The sequence below is a fragment of the Lepidochelys olivacea genome (genome assembly GCF_965140295.1).
Source record: "Lepidochelys olivacea isolate rLepOli2 genome assembly, chromosome: 11".
Classification (NCBI taxonomy): domain Eukaryota; kingdom Metazoa; phylum Chordata; order Testudines; family Cheloniidae; genus Lepidochelys; species Lepidochelys olivacea.
The window spans coordinates 30,998,005-31,020,549 of record NC_140421.1 but is presented as its reverse complement, the minus strand read 5'-3'; the positions used below and the strand labels follow the sequence as shown (position 1 = coordinate 31,020,549).

Below are 22,545 nucleotides of genomic sequence, written 5' to 3'. Positions count from 1 at the left end.
GGATGGGAGAGGTACCGTGGAACGCAAGAACGGATCCGAATCCAGACACATACTGTACAATTGCATGGGCTCCAATACGGCCAATACGAAGGGTCAGCCAATTGATGTGGACCCCATGGCAACGGGTACCACCAACCCTTTGGACAGTCATAAAGAGGTGGAGGAGAAGACCCCAGATCTTCTCACGTCTCTATTCAAACTCCCTTCCCTACATGGGATCAAGTGATTGTCTGGAGCCTCCGACTTCTCTGAAGAGAAGACCAGCTCCTGTTCAACTAGCAGAGCTGTCTGTATTGATGAGTGAAAACTCCTGCCTAAGGTCTGAGGCGAGGAACATCCCCATCTCCTCTATGTCGTTTCCTCCTCTGGTGTCAATGTGTCTCAGAAGAGTCGGACCCAAAAGAAGAAGGTATGGAAGGATGAAATATCTTCTGTTGAAGTGTAAGTTTTGGTTCGTCCAGGAGTCTAGGGTGTTCTGTTGTCAGAATTGAAGAATCTAGCACATCCACAGTCATCATAGATACAGTTTTCTTCTGGAAGGGGTCAGTACCATCAAAGAGACTACTGGGAAGCTCTTAGATGATGTCGGTAGGTGCCAATCTTTCAGCTTACAAATCAAAGCTGACACCAGTACCACCGGATCCTTTCTCCTTCACATCTCACCCTCAACAATCAGAGGATCTAAGCAAGCATAAGTCTTTAGGACCTGTGCAAAAGGACTCACCCAACTTGGACAGAGTCAAGGAGGGAGCTCTTCTCTTGGAGTAGACCTGGAAGGAGGTGCTCTGTCCTTATGCCTATGAGAGTGCCCCTTACTTTCATGAGAAGTCCTGGATGACATCTCCCCTTGGGCTAAGTAGCTTTGGTTTCCACTCCTGAGCTCATTCTCGGAGGGGTGCTGCTCCTCAGTTGTACCCGATCCACAAGAGGGATCTCCCTGCCCTGGATCAGACTGAGGTCTCATAGTCTTCTCTATAAGATGTTTTCTCAGTTGGCGCTCTCATGCCTTGCGGATTCAAGAGGGAAATAAGTAGCAAATGCTGCACACTTAGCAGAGAGGTGCACTTTTCCCAGACAGTAGAAGCAATGTTGGTGCTCATCACTTATGGAGAAGAAGTAGGGGTACGAGATGCAGTTCTTAAACCCTGAAACTCTGGGCACAGTCTTTATCCACAGGAAGAGACTCCCCAAGACAGGAAAAAACTGTTATACAAACTCTACTGAGATTAAAAACTAACTATACAAAAATACTAAGAACTATTTACAATTTATTTACAAGTGCATTAAGAAGCAGAGGAAATCTGTGGACACAAGAGGATTCCAACTCAGGCTGTGCAGTGGTAAGAAGGAACTGGAGAGGTGTTGGTCCGCACCACCCCTTCTCCCCTCAGTTTGGAGCATGAGAAAAGTAACTATGCAAGCGCGGACCAACAGGCACTACTTGCTAGAAATCTCCAAACTCAGGCATATGGTGCCCATGCATGCCCATGTGTGGAATACACATAGGGACCAGCACTCAGAGAAGAGCTAAGTTGAAAAAGGCAATGGTTTGCATCCTTAAGAATTTACAACAAGCACAAGATGCACAAAAACAGCTCAGTGCCAAAAATTTTCTGAGAAATACAACCAAAAGAAGGGACACAGATTATAACTCACCGAAGCCTACACGGAATTTCATGGGACCAAAAAAACGTTACTTCTCTAGCCTGAGGGCTTTCTCCTTGCCAAACATCAAAGCCAAACAAAGGAGAAGCTCAAGCTTCTTAAAAAACGGTCACAAGAATAATTTATTATAGAAAATGTTAGGCCATCTTAATACAGAAGTCCCTACTACATCCCCATATAATAAATGGGAGTGGGGCTTCGTAAATATTCTTGGGCAGCTGTTCTAATTTTATAGAGCAGCATGAAAGGCAGCACTAAGTCTGAACTGTAGGAGAGAGGGAGAACACAGTCAAGAGAAACAAGAAGTATAGAGAGCAGGAGAAAATGAAAAATAGGTAGTATGGATAGTAGTGGAGAGCTTTGCAGGTGAGGTGAAGCTTCCTATTAAGGCTCTGATCCTGCCCGCTTTGAATTCAATGGAAAATACTCCCATTGATTTCAGCGGTACAGGGATCAGGATTTATAAAAGGAATCTATGCAGATATTCAATAAAAGAGGGTGAGGAGTAGTCATTGTCAGAAAGAAAGGAAGAACATGGCTACATTTTAGAAAGACTGGAGCCTGGAGGGGATGGAGACTGGAGAAGAGGAAGACGGTGAAATAATCAAGACGGGAAGTCATGAGAGCAGGGACCACTGTTGCTTTTGTTTTGTAGAGCCACAAGCTGATCTTCTCTTTCAGGAAAGTGACTTTTCATTGGTATGTTCACAGGTTCTGTTGCTTGAACATACATAAAGTTACCTTACAAGGATGAAAAAAATCAAGACAGGATGGAAAGAAAGGGACACATTTTGGAAATAAAGAAAAAAGCACCAGGATCTAATGAAGGCCTGGATGTCAAAGGAGAAAAACACCGAAGACTCAAGTTTGAGTGATGGGAAGCATGCTGTGGCCAAACCCAGGTAGAGTTGAGCCCTGTAAATTACCTCTTGGGCCATCTCTTTAACCAATAACATCGAATGCATCCGATGAAGTGACCTGTAGCTCACGAAAGCTTATGCTCAAATAAATTTGTTAGTCTCTAAGGTGCCACAAGTACTCCTTTTCTTTTTACATTTTATAGATCAGCTAATTTATGTATTAGTTTTCAATCTTTTTTGATGTATAAAATCTGAACAAAAAAGTCGAGATTTTCCTCTTTAAAAACATAGCAAACATAGCTGAATCCAAAATGGAGCAATCAATTAAAATCCAAGGTCCAAATTCACCCCAAGTAAGCAGACTCAACTCCATTCACTTCAGAAGTGTTGGTCCTGTTTAAACAGGAGCTAAACTTTGCCCCAATATTTTAACAAGAAATTATACTTTTAGGAGACCATTAATCTAGCATTAAAATATGTCCATTCACCTTAATTTCAAAACAATAAATAAAAAACTTTCCATAAAGAAAGAGAGCAGAACATCTGAGACTTACCATGTGCATCTTCAAGCAGAATGCTATAGGTAGGTTTTAATGAAAAATTCAAACAGACTAATCTAAATCTGTGCTAAGAGTAAAAGCTATTTAACATGCGCCAAACATGTAAAAATGGCTGATAACCATTTTCACATGACACCCCTACAGAAAACAGGGGACTGACACCATATTTGATTGCTCATGTAGAATTCATGCCCAGCCCTCTCCTTCTCGAATGAAGTTGGCTGCAGACTGCCGTATGGCTTTTCCTTCTTTCGTTCCTGTAATTGTCCTCCTGCACAAACCTCGATGACTCACATTTTAAATTAAAGATATACCCAACTAACAGGCTGGAAGTGGGTAAGCCAATCATTCTAAGTACGGCTCACATGGTGTGGAAAAATGCATTTCCATATAGCTACAGCTATAACAACAAAATAGGACTCAGTTTCCTTCAAGTTCACACTAGCCATTGGGATCCAAAGATAGTTATATAATCAAGTCTTTGGAAGGCAGTGGGGAAGATAGCAGGTTGCCTTTTAAACCAGCTTTGTGTTTGAATATCCAGTTTCATTAGTTTATATTAAATTGCATGCAAGCACTTTTATAGTAGGTAATTTTTTCTAACTGTAATAAGCTCATACTTTCATGCCTCACCTCTCGTAACAGCGTCCAACGCACAGCCGCATCCTGTTGCTCCTCCTCCTATAACAAGCACATCAAATTCACTTGTGTTTTGTAGAGCCAGGAACTGATCTTCTCTGGTAGGAAAGTGATTTTTCATTGGTATGTTCACAGGTTCTGCTGCTTGAACATACAAAAAGTTACCCTAAAAAGACACAAAAATCAAGACAGTATGTGTGTCTACTCCTCAGTGGTGTGCCATGACATTTTTAGTCAGCCATGCAGTTGTACAGTTGTATGCAAAATGGCATCCTTCACAGAGCACAATCTCGCACATATGGAGCATATATCAGGCTGTGCACAGGGTGTTATTTTGTACTACAAAATGGCACCTCTCTTGCATATTCAAGGGCCAGACAGAATAGTCCTGCAGGCACAGCCCATCCTGGACCACATAAGGCATGCCTTGTATACACTGATGGCATACCACTGATATTCTTTATACAATCAGTATAGTTTCATGGAAACTAATCAGAAAAAGGTGTTTTTATTCAAAGTCACTTTTAAATCTAATAGAAAATATTTTAGCAAATACAAAAGGTAACAAACAGCATTAAAAGGTTAAGGGTTAGTTTTCATTTAAGTCACCTTGGCTACTCCTGCATAATTATTGAGGGATTAATAAAACAAGATACAGTAGCAAATACCAGAAGGGAGTATTGAAGATTTTATAATAAAGATATATCCTGAATAGGATTAGAACTCTGTACTTTTAGCATATAAAATACACACTTAATCCACTAGGCTATAGAGTCATTGCAGAGCATCCAGCAGCCATTGGAGGAAATATTTTGCACCAGAGGGTAGTCATATTATTTCTGTTGCTTTCATGGAACATTAAAATATTAATGCATTATTTGTATTGTGGTACTGATCAAAGGCCCCACTATGCTAGGTGATGTACAAACAGATAGGAAGATGATCCATCCATGTCCCAAAGAAAAAAAGTTTAATTAAAAAAAACTGACTATAAATGTTACATAAGCTAATGTTTTCTCATTTTTATTATTGAAAATCAGCTATGCACAGCCCCCTTTTTTAAAACCTGAACCTGCTTTGCTTTTATTTCTCAAATCATACAATGTGCTACCTTTTTAGCGGTACAGCATAACAATATGACAGTATTCATAGACCATTTCTGGTTTGCTTTTAACGGATTCCAGAATAATAATTTTCTCTAAGACAATCATTGTCTGATATTCTATAGTGACCCATCTTTGCTCTCAGCTTGATGACCCTAGTGAAAGAGAATGACAAACTTTCTAAGTCAATTAACCAAAATGGGCAGAAGGCTTTGTTTTTTTGTTTATTTGGGGTTTGGTTTGGTTTTGTTTGAAGTTTAAAAATTGACCATTTCCTAAAGACTTTACTTAGAGGTAAGAGGTTTGGTTAATATAAGTTTAAACAGATGTCTGAAAGCCCTTGTAATTATGGGTATCCTAAAATCCTACTATTGGTTGTGCACTTCATAATCTATGAGTACCATCATTATGGGTTGTAATCCACCTTTGCTATGTAGTATATTAATTACTTTATGTACAGTGGGCTGTAGCCAGGTATCATAATTATTCCCAAGTTAATTAAGATGCAAGGCCACAAAAGAAATCGTGCTTGCTCTCTCATACCGCTGTCTGCACCAGCCCTGTCTTTCTTCCCTCTCACATTCTTATTCACGATCAACCTTCATTGTTGCACACAATTGGGTAGTGGGTCACTCCCCAAACTATTGTTTTCAAGCTCTGAAGGGCTGACAATCTTTTTCGTAACAGAATAATCACTTGTTGTGTAGGAAATGGATTCTGAGGACAAAACATCAAATCAAAGCATGTGCAAATAATTAGTATGTCTGGGTGCTTGAAGGCAAGAAGGATACTTTTGTGGTAAGGTACAAAAAGGATACTTTTGTGGGTAAGGTACTGTGGAGTGTGAGTTACAACACCTGTTTTCTATCCCCAGCTCTAGCAGACCTCATATGGTCTTGGGCAAATCATTTAATTCAACATTCAGAAGTATCCACTAATCTTGGTTATCTCAATTTTTGAGTGTCCAAACTCTCAACTAATTTTCAGAGTCGCTGATATCTGCAGCTCCCATTGATCTGAAACACAATTTTGCAAGTCCAGCCCCCAGGAAATCAGATTATTGCAAGCTGAGTACCCAAAATTAGTGATCACTTTTAGAAATTTGGCTCTCTGGAGTATCTCCATTTCTTAACCTGTAAAATAGGAGTAATACTTCCTTAACTCACACAGACATTGCAAGGCTCAATTCATACACCTTTGTAAAGTACTTCTACATCAAGACTGAGATTTTGTGCAATGCCTCTAAGACAGTGATTCTCAACCCAGGGTATGCATACCCCAGGGGGTATACAGTGGTCTTCCAGTGGGCACATCTACTCATCTCAATATTTGCTTAGTTTTACAGCAGGCTACATAAAAAGCACTAGCGAAGTCAGTACAAACTAAGATTTCATACAGGCAATGACTTTGTACTGCTCTGTATACTATACACTGAAATGTAAGTACAATATTTATATCCCAATTGATTTATTTTAGAATTATATGGTAAAAATGAGAAAGCAATTTTTCAGTAATAGTGTGCTGTGACACTTTTGTGTTTTTAGATCTAATTTTGTAAGCAAGTAGTTTTTAAATGAGGTGAAACTTGGGGGTACACAAAAGAAATCAGACTCCTTAAGGGGGTACAGTAATGTGGAAATGTTGAGAGTCATTGGTCTAAGCGGTGCAGCCAGAGCACACAGCCCAAAGGGAGGAGGGCTAAATTAGTTTTAAGCCATCTTTGCACCCTCCCGAATCCAATCCTGGGCTGCTCCAGGAGCTGAAGAAGTCCCTAATCCAACTAAGTTACTGCAGCCTCCTTTGGTTTCCCTATGGGCTGCAGGGCTGCCTGGAATTTCTGTAGCACTGTATGATGTGGCTCCACCCCAACATGCCCCTCCCACATTAATATTGCAATGACAGTCCTCTGGAGGTAACCTTACAGCTGTCTACCACAGTGCCTGTGCCAGGAAAAACCTCCCTTGCCACAACCAGGCTTTTAAGGCCCGCTTTATGCCACTCCAGCCCTCCCACGTCGTGCAAAGGGAACTGGAAAGGTATGAGGATTTCAGCCCAAGTGTGTTGTGTTAAATTTTGCAATCTGAAAACTATTCAGTTTCCAATATTGGAATTGCTATATTTTTTGCACAATGAATAAAAGACAGTATAAATAAATAGGAAAGTAATATGAAGAATAGTTTATATAAGTGAGGTGACAACACTTCTTTCTTCAGAAAGTGAAGCATCAGAACTTAGAAACAGTAACTTTGCTGACCCTTTGCTGGAGTAGCTTCCAAAAATTCACTCCTCCCTATCGGCTGAATACGTTCAACCTCGTACTTCATTAAAGTTCTGTTTATATAAATGATCATTCTAAGTAAAAAGTTAGGAAACAGCTAGCTAAACACATGCACAATTCAGCAAAGGGATTCAGTCTACCAAAGCTGAACCTGAAAGAATAATATTACTATTTCTCCATCACCAGAGGATGTACGCGTCACTTAAAGATACAGGGTTCCATCCTCATGCAAGGTAAGAGCCCTTTGCTGTACCAGTTTAAAGCTGCCATACTCTTTTCCCAGTGATGTAAAGCCTGTGTAGTCAACACTATGACTCCTCTCCCCTTCCACACACACTCAGCTCTACGCCACAGCGCTTTGTGCTCTGGCTTTTTTTTTTTTTTTTTTTGAAAAAAATATGTTTCCCCATCCCCTGCTTCAGCTCATCTTTTAGGACCACCGAGGTTCGAGTACATAATCCCTCCTTCAATATACTTACAAACTAAATTAGACAAATAGGGGTGTCAAAAGTAATGTCATTTTGTTTGTTTAGGTCAGACATTGCTTTTTGGTTTCAGAGGGCTTTACAAAATTTTAATTAATTTTTAACATTGTAAAGCATCATGACTTTGATTTTAAAATAAACTCATGTTTATGTGGGAGCAGGAGTAAATGATTAGCAGTAGAAGAAAATAAATTAAGAGACCCCATATCTTTTTTCTCAATCTGCTGAAAAACATGTATGTCACAAAACTGCCTATGGTAAAATCAACACTTCACTCAGAAGTGTGACTGCAGCAAATGTAGACATACCAAAGTTATCTCTAATTTTGATAGCTCGAGTAACAATAGCAGTGAAGCTGAGTCAGCATGGGGTGTACAAGCCCACTCCAGATTCCAAGTATGTACTCAAGCAGTCACCCACATTGCCGCAGCTTCACTGCATTTGTAACTTGAGCTAGATAGATCAAAAGTCAGCCACTCCTCTGACTGCAGTGTATACATATCTTATAAGTTTTTGCAGAGGGGTAAAGGCCAAGGACAAAAGAATTGATTTAGGTAATACAAGTGGGTGCGGCTAGTACTGAAATTGATTAAAGTGAACAAGGAGAAAATTTAGGCTGAACATTGTAAGAGTTTCCTAACAGATTATGGCAATGTTTCCCAAACTTTTTTGGCCATGGAACACCTGGTATATATTTATGGAACACTTCTAATATTATTTTGTAGTCGTTCGGTTTTCAAATTAAAAAATTGCATTATTTATGCTCAAATATATTTTATTTTATAAAACAAAGAAAAAATACAAATTTAACATAACTTGAACTAATAATTTCTAACTGGAAAGCACGTATAAAGTAGTACAAAAATCAAGTGCAAGACCCTTTTTTTTTTTTTTAATTACGATTCTTTCACGGAACACCTATTCACATTGTGCAGAACACAGTTTGGGAAACGCTGGATTATGGAATATTCTTCCAAAAGAAATGGTTGAAACCCACAGATATTTAGAATTTGATTGGACAATGCACTGAAGTATATGCATATAGTAGGTAACAACCCTATAGTTGTGGACTATAGGAGTGTAGTCTAGTAGATCTAATTGGTCTTCACTCTCTAACAGCTCAGCACACGTTACTTGCGTTTAGGTTAAGTTACAAAATACTATCTTCTTACCACCATTGAAGAGCAGCTGTTCTTGTCTATTATGCTGCTTTTCCACCCCTTCCCACTTGCTGAGATGCTTTGTATCTGCCTTTCCTCAATGCCCTATAATCAATATAGTTATAAGTGACAATAGCATGACAATTTCACCATGTAGACCACGCCTATGACCTCCAAACATGAAGGCACATCTTTTTTTAAATGCACTGAATTACACAAATTGCTCAATTTTAGAAAATAGCTTCATTGTCTCCTGCTCTATTGCCTGTGAATTATAGCTGTTAGAGACATCTTTCATCCCTAATCCTGATGAGAAGGGTTCCCTGAGATAACCAGCCAAATGGTACAGTTTTCTGAAGTGGCCAATCAGCTCTGTAGTAGTAGAAATGACTCAGAGCAAGGCCTCCCTAAAAAACTTCTAAAGAAAAAATAAATAAAGGCACATGACAGATATTTTCATGATCTGAAGGACAATACAATAATATTTTAAATATGTTAAGCTTTAGGCATGTCAACCTTCGGTGTCCCTTTAACAAATAGTTTATTGTTTGCCTTATAGTTCTCTGCTACACATCCCCATGGGTGTAAGACTAAATAATGGTTTACATGACATCCCCAAGCTATTGACTAGACCGAAGCCCGATCTACAGCCTTCCATGGTTTATGAACCTTGGATAGCTTCCACTCAAAATGATTAGATCACTTTCTCCCTATGTTTAAACCCTTATTAGACTTGCAAATTTTTTTTAAATGTTCTACACAGTTGTCACTACTGGTGCAACAGAAAACAAGATCTAATAATTAGTGTCTACTGCTGAAAAAAGTGCGTATTTAAAGACCACAGGCAATTAACAATCAGGTTGTCCTGTAATCATATACAGTATTAATTTGAGCATAGTGTGTAGGGTTTCATGCAAATTACTTAATACATAAGAGAATGAAAGAGGTTGCTGGTGTATTATGCGAGTCAATCAATGGAGTAGTTAAAGTAAAATTCTATTTATTATAATTAAGGAGGTACTAACCATATTTGTATACCTCCTCTAAGTCAAGTAAAAATTAATGTGCCTATTTCACAACCTAATTTTGAGAAATTATAATGGCCCACTCAACCTAAAATATTTCCCCTGCTTTTACATTACAAACTGCTTTTAGCTAACCAGTTGCTACACATGTCAAACACAAATCAGATCAATACATTTTAAATAAAAGCAATGTGAATTGTAACTGTGCAAACAAACATTCACCAGTTTGATTTTTTTAATATGACATTTTCTTTAAAGCCAAATCTATTCTTGGGAGCAGGGGCAGGAAGGAGACAAAATCCTAGCTTCTGGTTCTGTTTCTGATACAATGCTATTCCACGGTACCTTTAATGAACCAGTAGGATTCACTGCAGCTTCCATCTTTTACACAAAGTAGAGCTGGGAGTGCGGAATCTCTCACTTCGATGTGTGTCATTGAAATTTTATCAGCAAGCTTCACTTCACTCTTGTTAAAGTCTATTACCCACTGAATTTTATTATATTTAGGGTCCAGTTCTGTAGCTGTCCTCCACATGAAACAAAATTATCTGTAATTCTGACTGGAGGCCTCAATTCAGCAAGGCACTTAAGCATATGCTTAGCTTTAAATGGGACTACTCACACGCTTAAAGTTAAGTGATTTGCTGAAATGGGGCCACAGAATGACAGATGAACCAAATTGTATGGATGGTTGAATGAGTCAGAAATGTATCCATTTCTAGCTATCCGCTACTATTTATATTCATGTCTCTACAGTACATGCAAGTTTGTTTTATTTTTTTAATTCAAAAATTGCCCCTCATTAAATTAGTTCTATACAATAGACAAGGTAAGATCCTTTAACCATTATCACCCTCCCTTCACCAAAAGAGTTGTGTCAATTTCAACATGTTCAGCTGGACATAATATTGCCAGAAAAACAAGACTCAGCACTCAAAGGGCGACAGTCAGTGTGTACAGCTGAATATTTTCACAGCTATACCCAGGTAAAAGAATAGATCCTTTGATATAAAGTCCTAAACAGATACCATATTAGTGTACATACAGCATGGTGCCTGGCGCACTCGAAATTGATATTGATTCATCTTGCTGTCAATTAAATGGGAGACTGAAGGAAAGCTGCATACAGGGATTCCATCTGCAATAATGTTATTCGTTTGGCGGCAAACACTTGTGTTTACCGAAATAAGCGATTGCTGTTTATATCTACAATTTCTCAGGGAAGAGTTCCTTGAATGGTTTTGATTATATTCTTTGGGAGAACAAATTTAGTTTGGTGGCCTGAATTTGGAGTTCTAAAGTAATCTAGTAATTGTAAAGTAAGCATTTCTGATGATAATTTGCCCTGTATTATCTCTAGGTAGGTTTACATCATCAAACTCATAGGTTTGGTAAGATGCCATCATTTGGTAAGAGTAAGATTAAAAAAAAAAAATCTGTTTCCTTTTCCAAGCAAAATATTCACCCTAATAGAGTGACCCTAATAGCCCCATCCAGATTCACATACCCTGATAGTGTAATGGTCATTGTTTATTACACATCAGCCTCTGTGCCAGCTCGACAGAGAATGCAAGTCTCTTACAAGTCATACATACAGGGCCTTGGTCTTTAACTCAAGCTGCAGAAACTCATGCTTTTAGCTCTGGGATCCCTGGTGCAACCCCAGTGCGTTGACCAAAATGGCAGACATCACAATAGCAGAAAGAACTGCTTTAAAGGAAGGAAATGTTACCATGAAGGCATGAGAAAAAACAGAGAGTGAGCCAGCCACAGGAAAGAAAATCTAGTCAAGATCTTCAATACAGGCCACATCTGTGGTTCCATTTGTGACCATCAGCAACACAGTTACAAGGTTAGCTGCACCTCTACCTCCATTCTGGTCTCAGAGTACAACCCCCTCAGGTGTCAGGCCTCATGCATCTCCCTCTCCTAGGGTTGAATTCTGCAATTCTCCAACTCTCAGACTGGGCCCTAGGCTTCAGAACCTAGAATATCACCTGTGCATAACCAGTGGGTGCAACTGGGTTCTATGCCAGCAGCTCTTCCCTTCAGGAGTCTATTCCCAGTGGTGAATACAGTGACCAGAAGTGTTCTGAAAAAGTATTGTTTCTTTCCAATAGCAGGGAAAAACATAGGATGGGGGAAAAAGGATTTTTTTAAAACAGTCTACATGCATGTCTATCTTACCTATATAGACTCCCCATCTGCGGACAGTAGCTTAGGCAGGCCTAGCTGCTTCAGATGTCCCAGCAGATGCCTGCCTTAGTCTGAAGAGCTCCCCAACAACTTTGCTCTCTAGAAACAGGCTGTTTTTATCCAGCCCAAGTTCTATGTCCATCAGTTCCTGAACTTTTGGCCCTGCTTCTCCAAACAAGTTTGGTAGGCTGCACAGGAGGTTAAGCCAGTATCCTCTGAGCCAATGGCTTTCCCACTGTCCTGTAACAACCTTTAAGTGTTTACTTGGTGTGCCTTATCTTGAGCCAGTGTCCTCCCTCTTGTTTCCTCAGAGCCTGCTATTAAACTAAATCAATATATTCATACAGGAAATATCCTAGTGACCAATATTCAGAAATTATTACAAAGCAGCTCCATGTCCATGAGTTAAGCCTGGTGATTAATTTGTCTTTTGCTGCACAAATCAATGCTTATACAGTGATGGTTTGAAAAAGAAGAGGGAATCACTTGCAGCAGCTTTTGGTGCAATTTTCCCAGGACCACAGGTATTCCGTGATACTACAGCTACAGAATTTACTCCCAATACCATTCTTTACTGGGTAATTGTGCTCCAGAATCTGACAGGGGAGGGTTAAATTATTTTTCCTATTGCCAATGGTTGTGAAGAAAACCATGAACAGCACATAAACCACTGAAGAATTTCTTCGTGAATCTGTAGGCAGTCTGTAAACATAGTTGAGGTTAACTGCCTCATTCATGTTGACTCTGAAACCTAATTGTGCTAATTTAAGTGCCAAAATAAACTACCATTTCAGATTATTTTTAGCAGAAATTTTAGGCAGCTAATGTGCTCATTAAGAATTTAAAACGTCCTCCCACAACTTCTCAAGTTCCAAAAGCCCCAAATCTCCCCAACCCAGCTGCCAAAGCCTCTAGCTTCCACCTGACAATTTCTATGGTGCAGCTGTGTGATTTCAATACAAAAATTTGAAACACTGAATGTGGGAAACAATGTAAAATGAATTACATTTTGTATCAAAATTAACAAGAGCTGCTGTACTGATTGTCTTATTTCTTTTCATATTAAAGACCTCAATTTGTTCATGTTCAACTTGATGCTGGCTGCCGCAGACATTTCAGTTTGCCACATCAGAGTGCCACAGAATCCCGAGTCCTTGCCATAGCACTGAGGTACAACTTGCCACAGAGTAAATGAGGTCATTCTTACAGATAAGGGGAAATCCATATGCATATTAATTTAGGTTTTCTGTGACTGTGTGATAAATTCCATTTTTGAAAAAGCCACAGATTTACTACAATGTATAGCCAATTAGTATGCGTCTTGGGGCAACATCTTTTCCTAGCTCTTGTAGATGGAAAAATCCTTCGCCCTACCATATATTTGATTGGCAGGCATTATTCAAGAGAGGACAGTTTTGCTGTGGGATATGCTCACAGCTTAGATATGTCAACACTGTAAATGAGCTGTTCTCCATTGTGTCAATCCCTCCAGTTATGTCCCACCTGCTGCCCTCCATTGGGTGTTTAAGGAAGTAATTTTTAAGACCATCACAGAGCGAATGTGCAAGTTACTACAACATGGAAGCATGAAAAATTATATGTTGTTCACTTGCCACACTCCTTGCTTATAAATATGCTAGAATTTTTCAGAGAAGTTTTTTAGGACAACCCCACAGTTTGCAGTAGCTTCACAGATCAGGTCACAAGCCAATGTTTCACTTGGCTATTAGGGTCACATCCATCCCAGAAAATAGATTTCCATATGATTTCTAGTATTAATGGAGAAGGGAGCAATTCCCTGAATTTTGGGACATCAATATCATAAAAATCCATGTATGTAATTAATCTGTTACAATTAGAGCTGAGTAAATAATGGATTTTTTGGTCTGGTTTTTCTTCCAAAATGGGGCAGTATATATATAAAATAAATTAAATAATCTCATTCAATTTCAATAGAAACGAAATTTTCTTCTAAACTCAGAAAAATTGTTTTGAATCCAACAAAATTTTCCAGTAGACTCAGAATTAAATATTTTAGATTTTCTAGTCAATTTGATTCTTTGAGTGTTTTCTACCATTTGTGTTCTGTTTGTTACTGTCAAACTTGAAAACACTAAGTTGTTTCAAAATGAAGAATTAAAATATATCAACTTGGGGGTGGGGAGATCAATTTTTTTTCCTAGTGACATTTCTCTGCCCAAAAAAATTTGCCTGGCTCTAGTTACAATCCTGACTGGTATTAGCATCCTATGTATTTGGTTTATTTGAAGGTCTAAGCTTTAAAATGTTACAGTATACTAATTCAGGCAGACTCCTGATAAAGACCCCAGGGAATCTTTGGAATAAACACCAACTAGTATAAGACAGATGCAGCAGTTGAACTGAACATACGATCCAAATGTGCTATTTTACAATACACTTCCTGTTACATTATATCTGAAGTTACAAGGATCCAGGACTATCCTTTTTCCAACTTTACTCATGTCATGGGGCACAATCTCTTATTCCTGCATCCATTCTACTATTTCTTTATTTATACACACACACACACACATATATATACACACACACACACATATACGGAAAAGTTTCTGGATTAATACAAAGTATTCCTGGTACTAAATGAAAGCTGTCTATAGTCAACTATTGTTGCTCCTGCATTAGACCATTAAAACCAAAACCATATCTTATTTTATCATTCAAATCAAGGAAATTTAAAAATTAACATACAGTAAAAGATGAGATGTTAATTGTCCATGGCAAGCTATTATATTACAAGCAGGTTAAAGCAAGCAGCTGGCTACACATATATTGTGAAAAACAATATACAAATTTAGCACCCAGTCACCTTGCTAAATGAATTGGATATAATCCAAAAGGATTTCTAGGGATCAGGCTCTATTTTCAAGCCCAGACTGGGGCTACTGGGATCAGAGCGCTGCTCACTCTACCTACTCAGACTGAGCAGAGTTAACAGAAAGTTGGTGAATGGCAGAGACTCTGAAAAGGGGAGCTGCCAGGCTTGCAACCCGCACTAAGGACAAGCCCACTAGGCAAATTTCTACATCCACAGATGCCCAGGCCAGGCCAGAATATTTATAAATCCATAGCACTGCACAAAGCCAGTTACTGTATACAATTATCTGCATAGAAGGCAGAGTGGTGAGTGGATTGTGCTGACTGGTACTTAGTCACCACCAGCTCCGCTGAAGACCAGTCCAAACACCCCATAACCCCTCTGTTCACACAAGCACTCCCATACTGGCTCCACTCCTGAGCCTCCTTGGGGAAAGAGGGAAGAGACCAATAGCTCTGCTCCTCCTTTTAGGAAAGGAGAAAATGCAACCATTTCCTACAATGTTAGGAATCGATCCACAAAGTGAAACCAGCAACCCACTGGGTTGTTTTGTTTTTTTTAATGTCTCTGTTTTGTCCAAAAGTACCCTTACAGACAGCCTTTCCCATTCTAGGATTTTGTTTTGTCAACATTTTAATTAACGGGGGGAAAGGAGTCTGTTCTGCCTCTGGATTTTGACAATGACCAAAGTTTTCAAAGATGGGTGCCTAAATTTAAGCACCTAACCCTGGAAGTCAACAGAAATCTTTGTATTAAGTTCAGTGGGAATTGGACCCAGTCCCCAAAGTAAGTGGCCTGATTTTCAGAGGTGTTGAGCAGTCAGGACTCCCATTCTGAAGCAAGAGAGAACTGGGAATATTCAGCACCCATGAAAATCAAACCACTTAATTGCTTATCTGATTGCTGAACAGGGCTCATCTACACACATGGGGTAATGCCCTCTACAGGGATGTCATTTCTAAAGTGCACTGACGAGTTACACATTAATTGGTCCACGTAGATCCTGCTGGTGCATTTTAACACAGTGCTGTTTTAATCAGTACTACGTTAGAGCGCACTAGGGAACCTTTAGTGTGCACCAGGGATCATGTAGACAAGCCTGAGTTTGAAAATATTGGCCTACTCTATTCTGTTACCCATACTGGTGAAGAAAAACCTACCCCACATGAACTCAACAGGAGATGAGGAAGTTTTCAAAAGCATGTTTATGGGAAGTTTAAAGCGTCAATGTTAAAACGATTACAAGAATAATGTCCATGTTTTCTTACTGTTCAAAGATTTAAAGCAATGAAACGTCATTAATACAGTACTCTAAATTAGTTCCAACCAAATCAAGCTCAGAGGCCCTTGGCATTCATATCCAAACAAAGCTATTCATATAAACCTAACATACGCTTTAGCAGATTTTAAGTTTCATATTTTATCAGAAATCGTAATTAATACTTACGTGTTTGTTTCTATACTGAGAAAATTGAGAGAGGCCAAAAACTGTTGCTATGGCACCTCCTCCAATGAGAACAGTTCCTTTTACTGCCTTACGAAATGCCATTTTTTACTCTATAAAAAAGAAAAGAGTAAAATTAATATGTTTCACCCATGTTAGAATTTAGACTGTCTAGAATAAAGCACTAATTACAATTAGAATTGGTGCTGAGCATATAATATTTGGGGATAACAATATATTAGATTAATGATTTTGGTTGTAATATCAGTACAGAAAGTCGGGAAGAAGATAGGAGCAAAAATCCTTGGGAAGTGTGTGTGTTAGAGGAAAATAAGTGAGGAAAGTGTATAGAAATATTTAAATGTACTTACTAATTTACACACCTAGTACCTATCTCAACTGTAGGCAAGTACTTATGAGCAGAAGCAGCTGCTTTTGCCATAAAACATCCTAAGCACAACTAAAACTTCCCACTACTACTGGTTGACAGGTAAACTCCAGCCCAGAACTAGCCACTGAGTATGCTTTGCAAACAAATTCACCTTTTTTTTCCCTTTTTGCAAAGACCACCACTAGCTATCCTTCCTCATTGTCCAGCTCCTTTTTACAACCCCATTTGCCCAACAGGATTGCACTCTAATCTGCCACCCGGGGCATAAATGAGGGCAAGGAGGCAGAGCCGGGGACCTCCTCTGCCATAGGCTATCACAAATTCATGGTCTCTCCAGACTCTCCGGCATGGAAAGAGGGAGGAGAGGGGACCTGGAGATGGGGAAGGTGGCTTCCTCCTCGGACTGCAGCCCCTGGGACTCTCCTGGACCCAGCTTCCTGCTTTCCAGAACCCAAGGCCGCCATCTCCTCATGCTGCCTCTTCCACTTCCAGGCTCACTCCAGAAAGGGATACGGCAGCTCAATGAGGACATGGAAAGTAACCTTCTTAGGAAAATTCTGATTGCACCCCCCGATTGCCACCCAAGAATGATAGGCAAGAAGAATAGTGGCCTAACGGACAATGAATGCTTGTTATATCTAGCCATGCTGCAGAGAGGGGTCACTAATGGTCAACAAACCACCAAGGGGAGGCAGTGATAAAGGCAACAGACAAGACACAATAGTTCAAAAAGAAGTGAAGAAGGGTAGATTTGAAGTGCAGGACTCCACCTCCTAGCTGTTGAGACAGAAGACTAGGACTGTGTGTCAGACATTCTTAGAGAACAAATGTTTGAATGCAGGACTGTCTCTAAATCCTAAATAGGCGTAGCCTATCCATTTTTCCTCAGGACCAGCAGAGCATCACTCACAAAAGAAAAAATATGGGCTGAGTGAGAATGGAGCAGTAACTAGAAGTCAGTCAACGTTGTTTGGATAGGAAAGTGTTCTTTGTCCATGCCCTACATGAATGGAACTGACTCCATAGTGAGATTTGGAATAGTAAAAGTTTAAAGCTTTGTATGAAGTCACAATTTTCTGCCCTTTTAGGAAACTCGGCAGGGTATAATGAATGACACGATATTATAATCTAGTAAATCTTTTCCTTCTCCAACTACGATAGATCTTATGATCTCAATGTCTGTTCTCTTAAACTGAGTATATGTAATTGCTTTTGATAATGACAACTTTCTTGTCAAGCACCTGCAGAAATAATCCTGAGTGACAGAGGACTCTGATTTGTATAATCCTGTAAATATGATTAGACTAGACATCTAAAAATATACTGTACATCTCCATTTACATGTTTGTTTATTTCCTATCTAGCCATCTGCTAGACCAGGGGTCAGCAACCTTTTAGAAGTGGTGTGCCGAGTCTTCAGTTATTCACTTTAATTTAAGGTTTTGCGTGCCAATAATACATTTTAACATTTTTAGAAGGTCTCTCTCTCTAAGTCTATATATTGTATAACTAAACTATTGTTGTATGTAAACAAGGTATTCAAAATGTTTAAGAAGCTTCATTTAAAATTAAATTAAAATGCTGATCTTATGCCGCTGACACGCTCAGCCTGTTGCCGGTCTGGGGTTCCGTTCACCTAGGGCAGCAGCAGGCTGAGCAGGGCCTGCAGCCGGGACCCCAGCTGGCAAGGGGCAGGATCCAGAACCCCAGACCAGCAGTGGGCTGAGCGGGGCCAGCAGCCAGGACCCCAGACTGGGAGTGGGCTGAGCAGCTCAGCCCACTGTCTGTCTAGGGTTCCGTCCACCGGCTACTGCCAGCCAGGGCCCCGGTTGCCGGCCCCCGTCAGCTCACTGCCGGCCTGGGATCCCAGCCCTGCCCACATAGAGTGGGTACCTACCTTCTCCCTGGTTCTAGCCATTCTCTTCCTCTCTCTGCACTGAGATGAGGGTGGGAGTGTGCTGAGAACAGGGCTGAGAGTGAAGGAGAAGGCTGGGGGTTGGGGTGCAGGGTCTGGCCAGGAGCTAGAATGAAGGAGGGGGCTCAGGGTTGGGGCAGGAGGTTTGGGTGTGGAGCGCTTACCTGGGCAGCTCCCGTTTGGTGCTAGGGTGCAGTTGGGAATGGGGGGGTGCAGGAGCTCCCATTTGGTGCTCAGGGTGGGAGTAGGGATGTGGGGGGTGCAAGAGTCAAGGCATAGGGCGTGGGGGTATGTGTGGGGGGTGCAGGAGTCAGGGCACGGGGTTGGAGGTGTGTGAGGGGGTGCAGGGGTCAGGGCAGAGGGCTGGGGATGTGGGCTGGGGTCGTGGGGGTGCTCCCAGCCCCCTGCCCTGAGCAGCTCACAGCAGGGAGCTGGAGGGGATATGCCCTGATTCCACCCCCCTTCCCTAAGGTCCCCGGAGCAGAGAGAGAGGCGCTGCGGCTCCGCTTTTATGTCTCCCCCACTTTCACCTCTCCCCCTCCGTAGCAAGGGCTGTCAGCTGATTGGCCACAGGGAGAGAGAGGAGGGGCAGGAACGCCGTACTGTGAGGGAAGAGGCAGGGGGAGGGGGAAGCTTGCCTGCCCTGCAAGGAGAGCGCGGTGGGTGGAAAAGAGCAGGCCGGGCCTGGAAGGATTTTTAGTAGCACGCTGCTGTCTGCCTGGGTCCAGCAGGCAGCAGCGTGCCATTAAAAATTGGCTCATGTGCCGTGTTTGGCAAGCGTGCCATAGCTTGCCGACCCCTGTGCTAGACATAGTTACTTCAGTCTCTTCAATAGTATGGGAGAAGGACATGGTACAGATGTTTTAAAGACATGTTGAATAAGGTCACTCAGTTCCAAATCACCATGCCTCCTAGTTCAACTTGACAGGGAGGGATAGCTCAGTGGTTTGAGCATTGGCCAGCTAAACCCAGGGTTGTGAGTTCCATCCTTGAGGCAGCCACTAGGGATCTGGGGCAAAAATTGGGGATTGGTCCTGCTTTGAGCAGGGGGTTGGACTAGATGACATTCTGATGTCCCTTCCAACCCTGATATTCTATGATATATTGAACTGAGAACTAATGGTCAGAAAGCCATTTTTAAACAAGCATTGGTCTTTGTGTGTGTTCTAATAACAAACATCATCTAGATACATATTGTAAACAAGAATATCATTCTCTCAACAGTATAAAGGAACATGGAAAGAAAAACTGCAAATCTAAGATTAGAAGCAAAAAAGTTAAATTATTTGCCTGTTCCCTCCAAGGTGGGCCTATATGGATGGGACTCTCAGGAGTTCAGAAGAAAAGTCACCAACAAGGCTGGGTTTCATATCTTGGTGTCTGGGCTCCTCTGCAGTGCACATATTTATAGAGGTTTGACTTTATAATAAAGGTTGGGTCCCTGTAAAAGCACTTACTGAAAATCAGGCCTCTTTACGGTGTCTCAAGTTAGGCACCTGAAAACTGAGACACCCAAAAATCATTAGATGCTTTTAAAAAAAAAAAAAAAAACCTCTTAGTCCAAATTATTTACTGACTGCATGTCAAATTAGTTACAGTCAGCTTCCCTGACCCTACCTCAACAATAGCATGATGCATTTCATTCTGCATTTAGAATGAAACAATACAGAAACAATTTTGATAAAAATCACATAGCCACTTCTTTCTACTTAACACGTCAGAGGGAAAGGCTATGCAGTAGACAGCTCCAGGAACATTTTCCAGAAATGCTCTTGAAAGGGTTAAAACAACCCTCAAGAGCACTGCTCAGAACTTCAGTCCCAATAATCTGGGAGTCCAATTTGGCCACTGCTGTCACAAAGTCTGCGATATCTTAGTCCAGTTCTGGGGACACACCTATAGGTTATGTTTTCCCAGCAGAGTTAACTCAAGAGAGTATCTGTACTCCAATTACTTCGAGGTAGCCTAGTCTGAGTAAGAGGGATCATGCTGTGAAGTAACTGTTAAGCTGCTGCATCCACACTGTGACTTCTGGACCATATCCCATGGTTCTTTGCAATGCACTAAGATGAGCTACTTTAGGAATTATTTCCCAGTGAACTGCAGGAGAACTTGTCCGTCCTTTCTGGGCACATGGTAAGAAATGTGGGAAGGCATTGGAGGAGTACCAGCACTCAAGCAGAACTAGCATCCACACTGCAGAAAAGTCATGTTAGCAACTGACAAGTTGTGCTAACTTGAACTGTAGCCTGTATCCCTTGATAGGCCAAGCAACTTGAGTTAAAAGCACCACCACACCCAAAGGTCTGTGTGTGGACAGAACTCAAGTTACAAAAAACACTTGAGATATAGTGAAGATAAACTCAGATTCCATAAGAGTAGTACACATCAGTGGTAGCATACATCCATGCCAAAGCATCAGGTCTTTATGACATGCATCCACTAGTAATAGTCTAACTCATAACATTGTGTCAGTGTGAGAAACAGCAAGAGGATAAGTCACTAGATCCATCCATGTACTGAAAGAATGAAAGAAAAAGGCAAGCAGAATACTCGTGGATGACTCAAGTATATTACCTCATGTGAACAGCTCCTGCCAATAAGGTTTATCAATCAGTTTTGCAACATTTGTGGCAGAGGCAAGGGGAAAAGTAAGTAAGTGAGTTCATCTGTATTGAAATACATGCCAAGGCATGCCTCCTGACTTGATAGATTAAGAATTTCCTGAACCACAGCCTAGAAATAAATGACTTCTCTCATAAGGATGGACAGAAAAGCAGCAGATTTGCTTTTAAAAACTTCCATCAGTGATGTTGCCAACCTCTTTAGTGCAATTAGTCTATCACTTGTTCTTTCATTAAATTCACATGTACTCCTTCAATGTGGCCACGTAAAGAGCAGCCCATCTTTCTCTTTCACCACAATGCAGGAGAGGAGGCATAGAAAACAGTAAAAGAAACATCTTAGAGGGAAAAGTAAGTTGTTTTGTTAACTAGAAAGAAAAGTAGGGTGCAGAGGTGTTGCACTAATGCTCAGATGCTATGGAGATAGATAATATAGACACCACAAAAACCTGCTGAAATCTTGAAGCTAGTAACCTCTAAAAGGTTCTGCCATGCATTCAAATCACCTCATTTTCTCCAATCTTAACTACCCAATTAAACAAAAGAAGTCCTTGAAATCCTTACTTGTGTATCACTGAAGTACAATTGCCTTCACTACCAGACACACCACCTTACTGGATTTGCTATTTTCAGTTATGGTTTTGGTAAACCCAATATCTTAGTTCATAGTGGTTTCAAAATGTGACTGCTGCAGAGAAGTGCAGGAATTTTGGAACGTTTTATGATGGAAAGGAAGAGAAACAATCAACATAAGTAAAACATCCAATACTCAAAAAGAATTAAGGTGCCCAACTAGAAAAATTATATTGCCATCGTCAACATATCTTTTGTTTGTAGGGAATTACGAAAACGGAGAATTCAGCTTCAGTGAATGTATAACCATTATCAAAGCAGTCCATGTACTACTACTCCTACTGTAAACTTTCTTCAATAGCCAGAATAATTAAGCATTCCGTTTGTAAACTAGTAGTCCCACGTTAATCTGGAAGCAGTTTCACACATTTGATGCAGCAGGAGTGAAATCACTTCAGAAAACATAATGAATCTCTAACTTGTAAATGCTTGTTCTGGGAACACAATATGTTCTAGAATCCAAGTGAATTTAAAAAAGAACAAATTAGCATCTTCCAACACCAGGCAAAAATCAGCCTACATTGTCTGAGAATAAACTGACCATAAAGAGAATAAATGGAAGCAATTCCTTATGCTGTTGTTATATGGTTTATATTTTTATGTAATTGAACACATTTTATAAAATGTGATTTATTTCTAAATCATGAAACCTATATTTTTCCCATTCATATATATTCAAGTAGTGTATATCAAGGATCGACAATTTACTT

The 22,545-nt window shown here is 40.4% G+C and overlaps 1 protein-coding gene across 5 annotated transcripts in view; it reads right to left on the bottom strand.

Moving 5' to 3' along the window:
* GPD2 (glycerol-3-phosphate dehydrogenase 2) overlaps positions 1–22,545 on the bottom strand; it is a 122,497-nt gene that overhangs the window by 80,203 nt on the left and 19,749 nt on the right. For all 5 annotated transcript variants that reach the window (XM_084643421.1, XM_084643419.1, XM_084643417.1 and 2 more), the window contains 2 exons: positions 16,276–16,385; positions 3,719–3,890 (listed from right to left, as the gene is read on the bottom strand). In XM_084643421.1, the coding sequence (XP_084499547.1) occupies positions 3,719–3,890; positions 16,276–16,377 (274 nt within the window). In that variant the 5' untranslated portion in view covers positions 16,378–16,385. The remainder of the gene's footprint in view (positions 1–3,718; positions 3,891–16,275; positions 16,386–22,545) is intronic.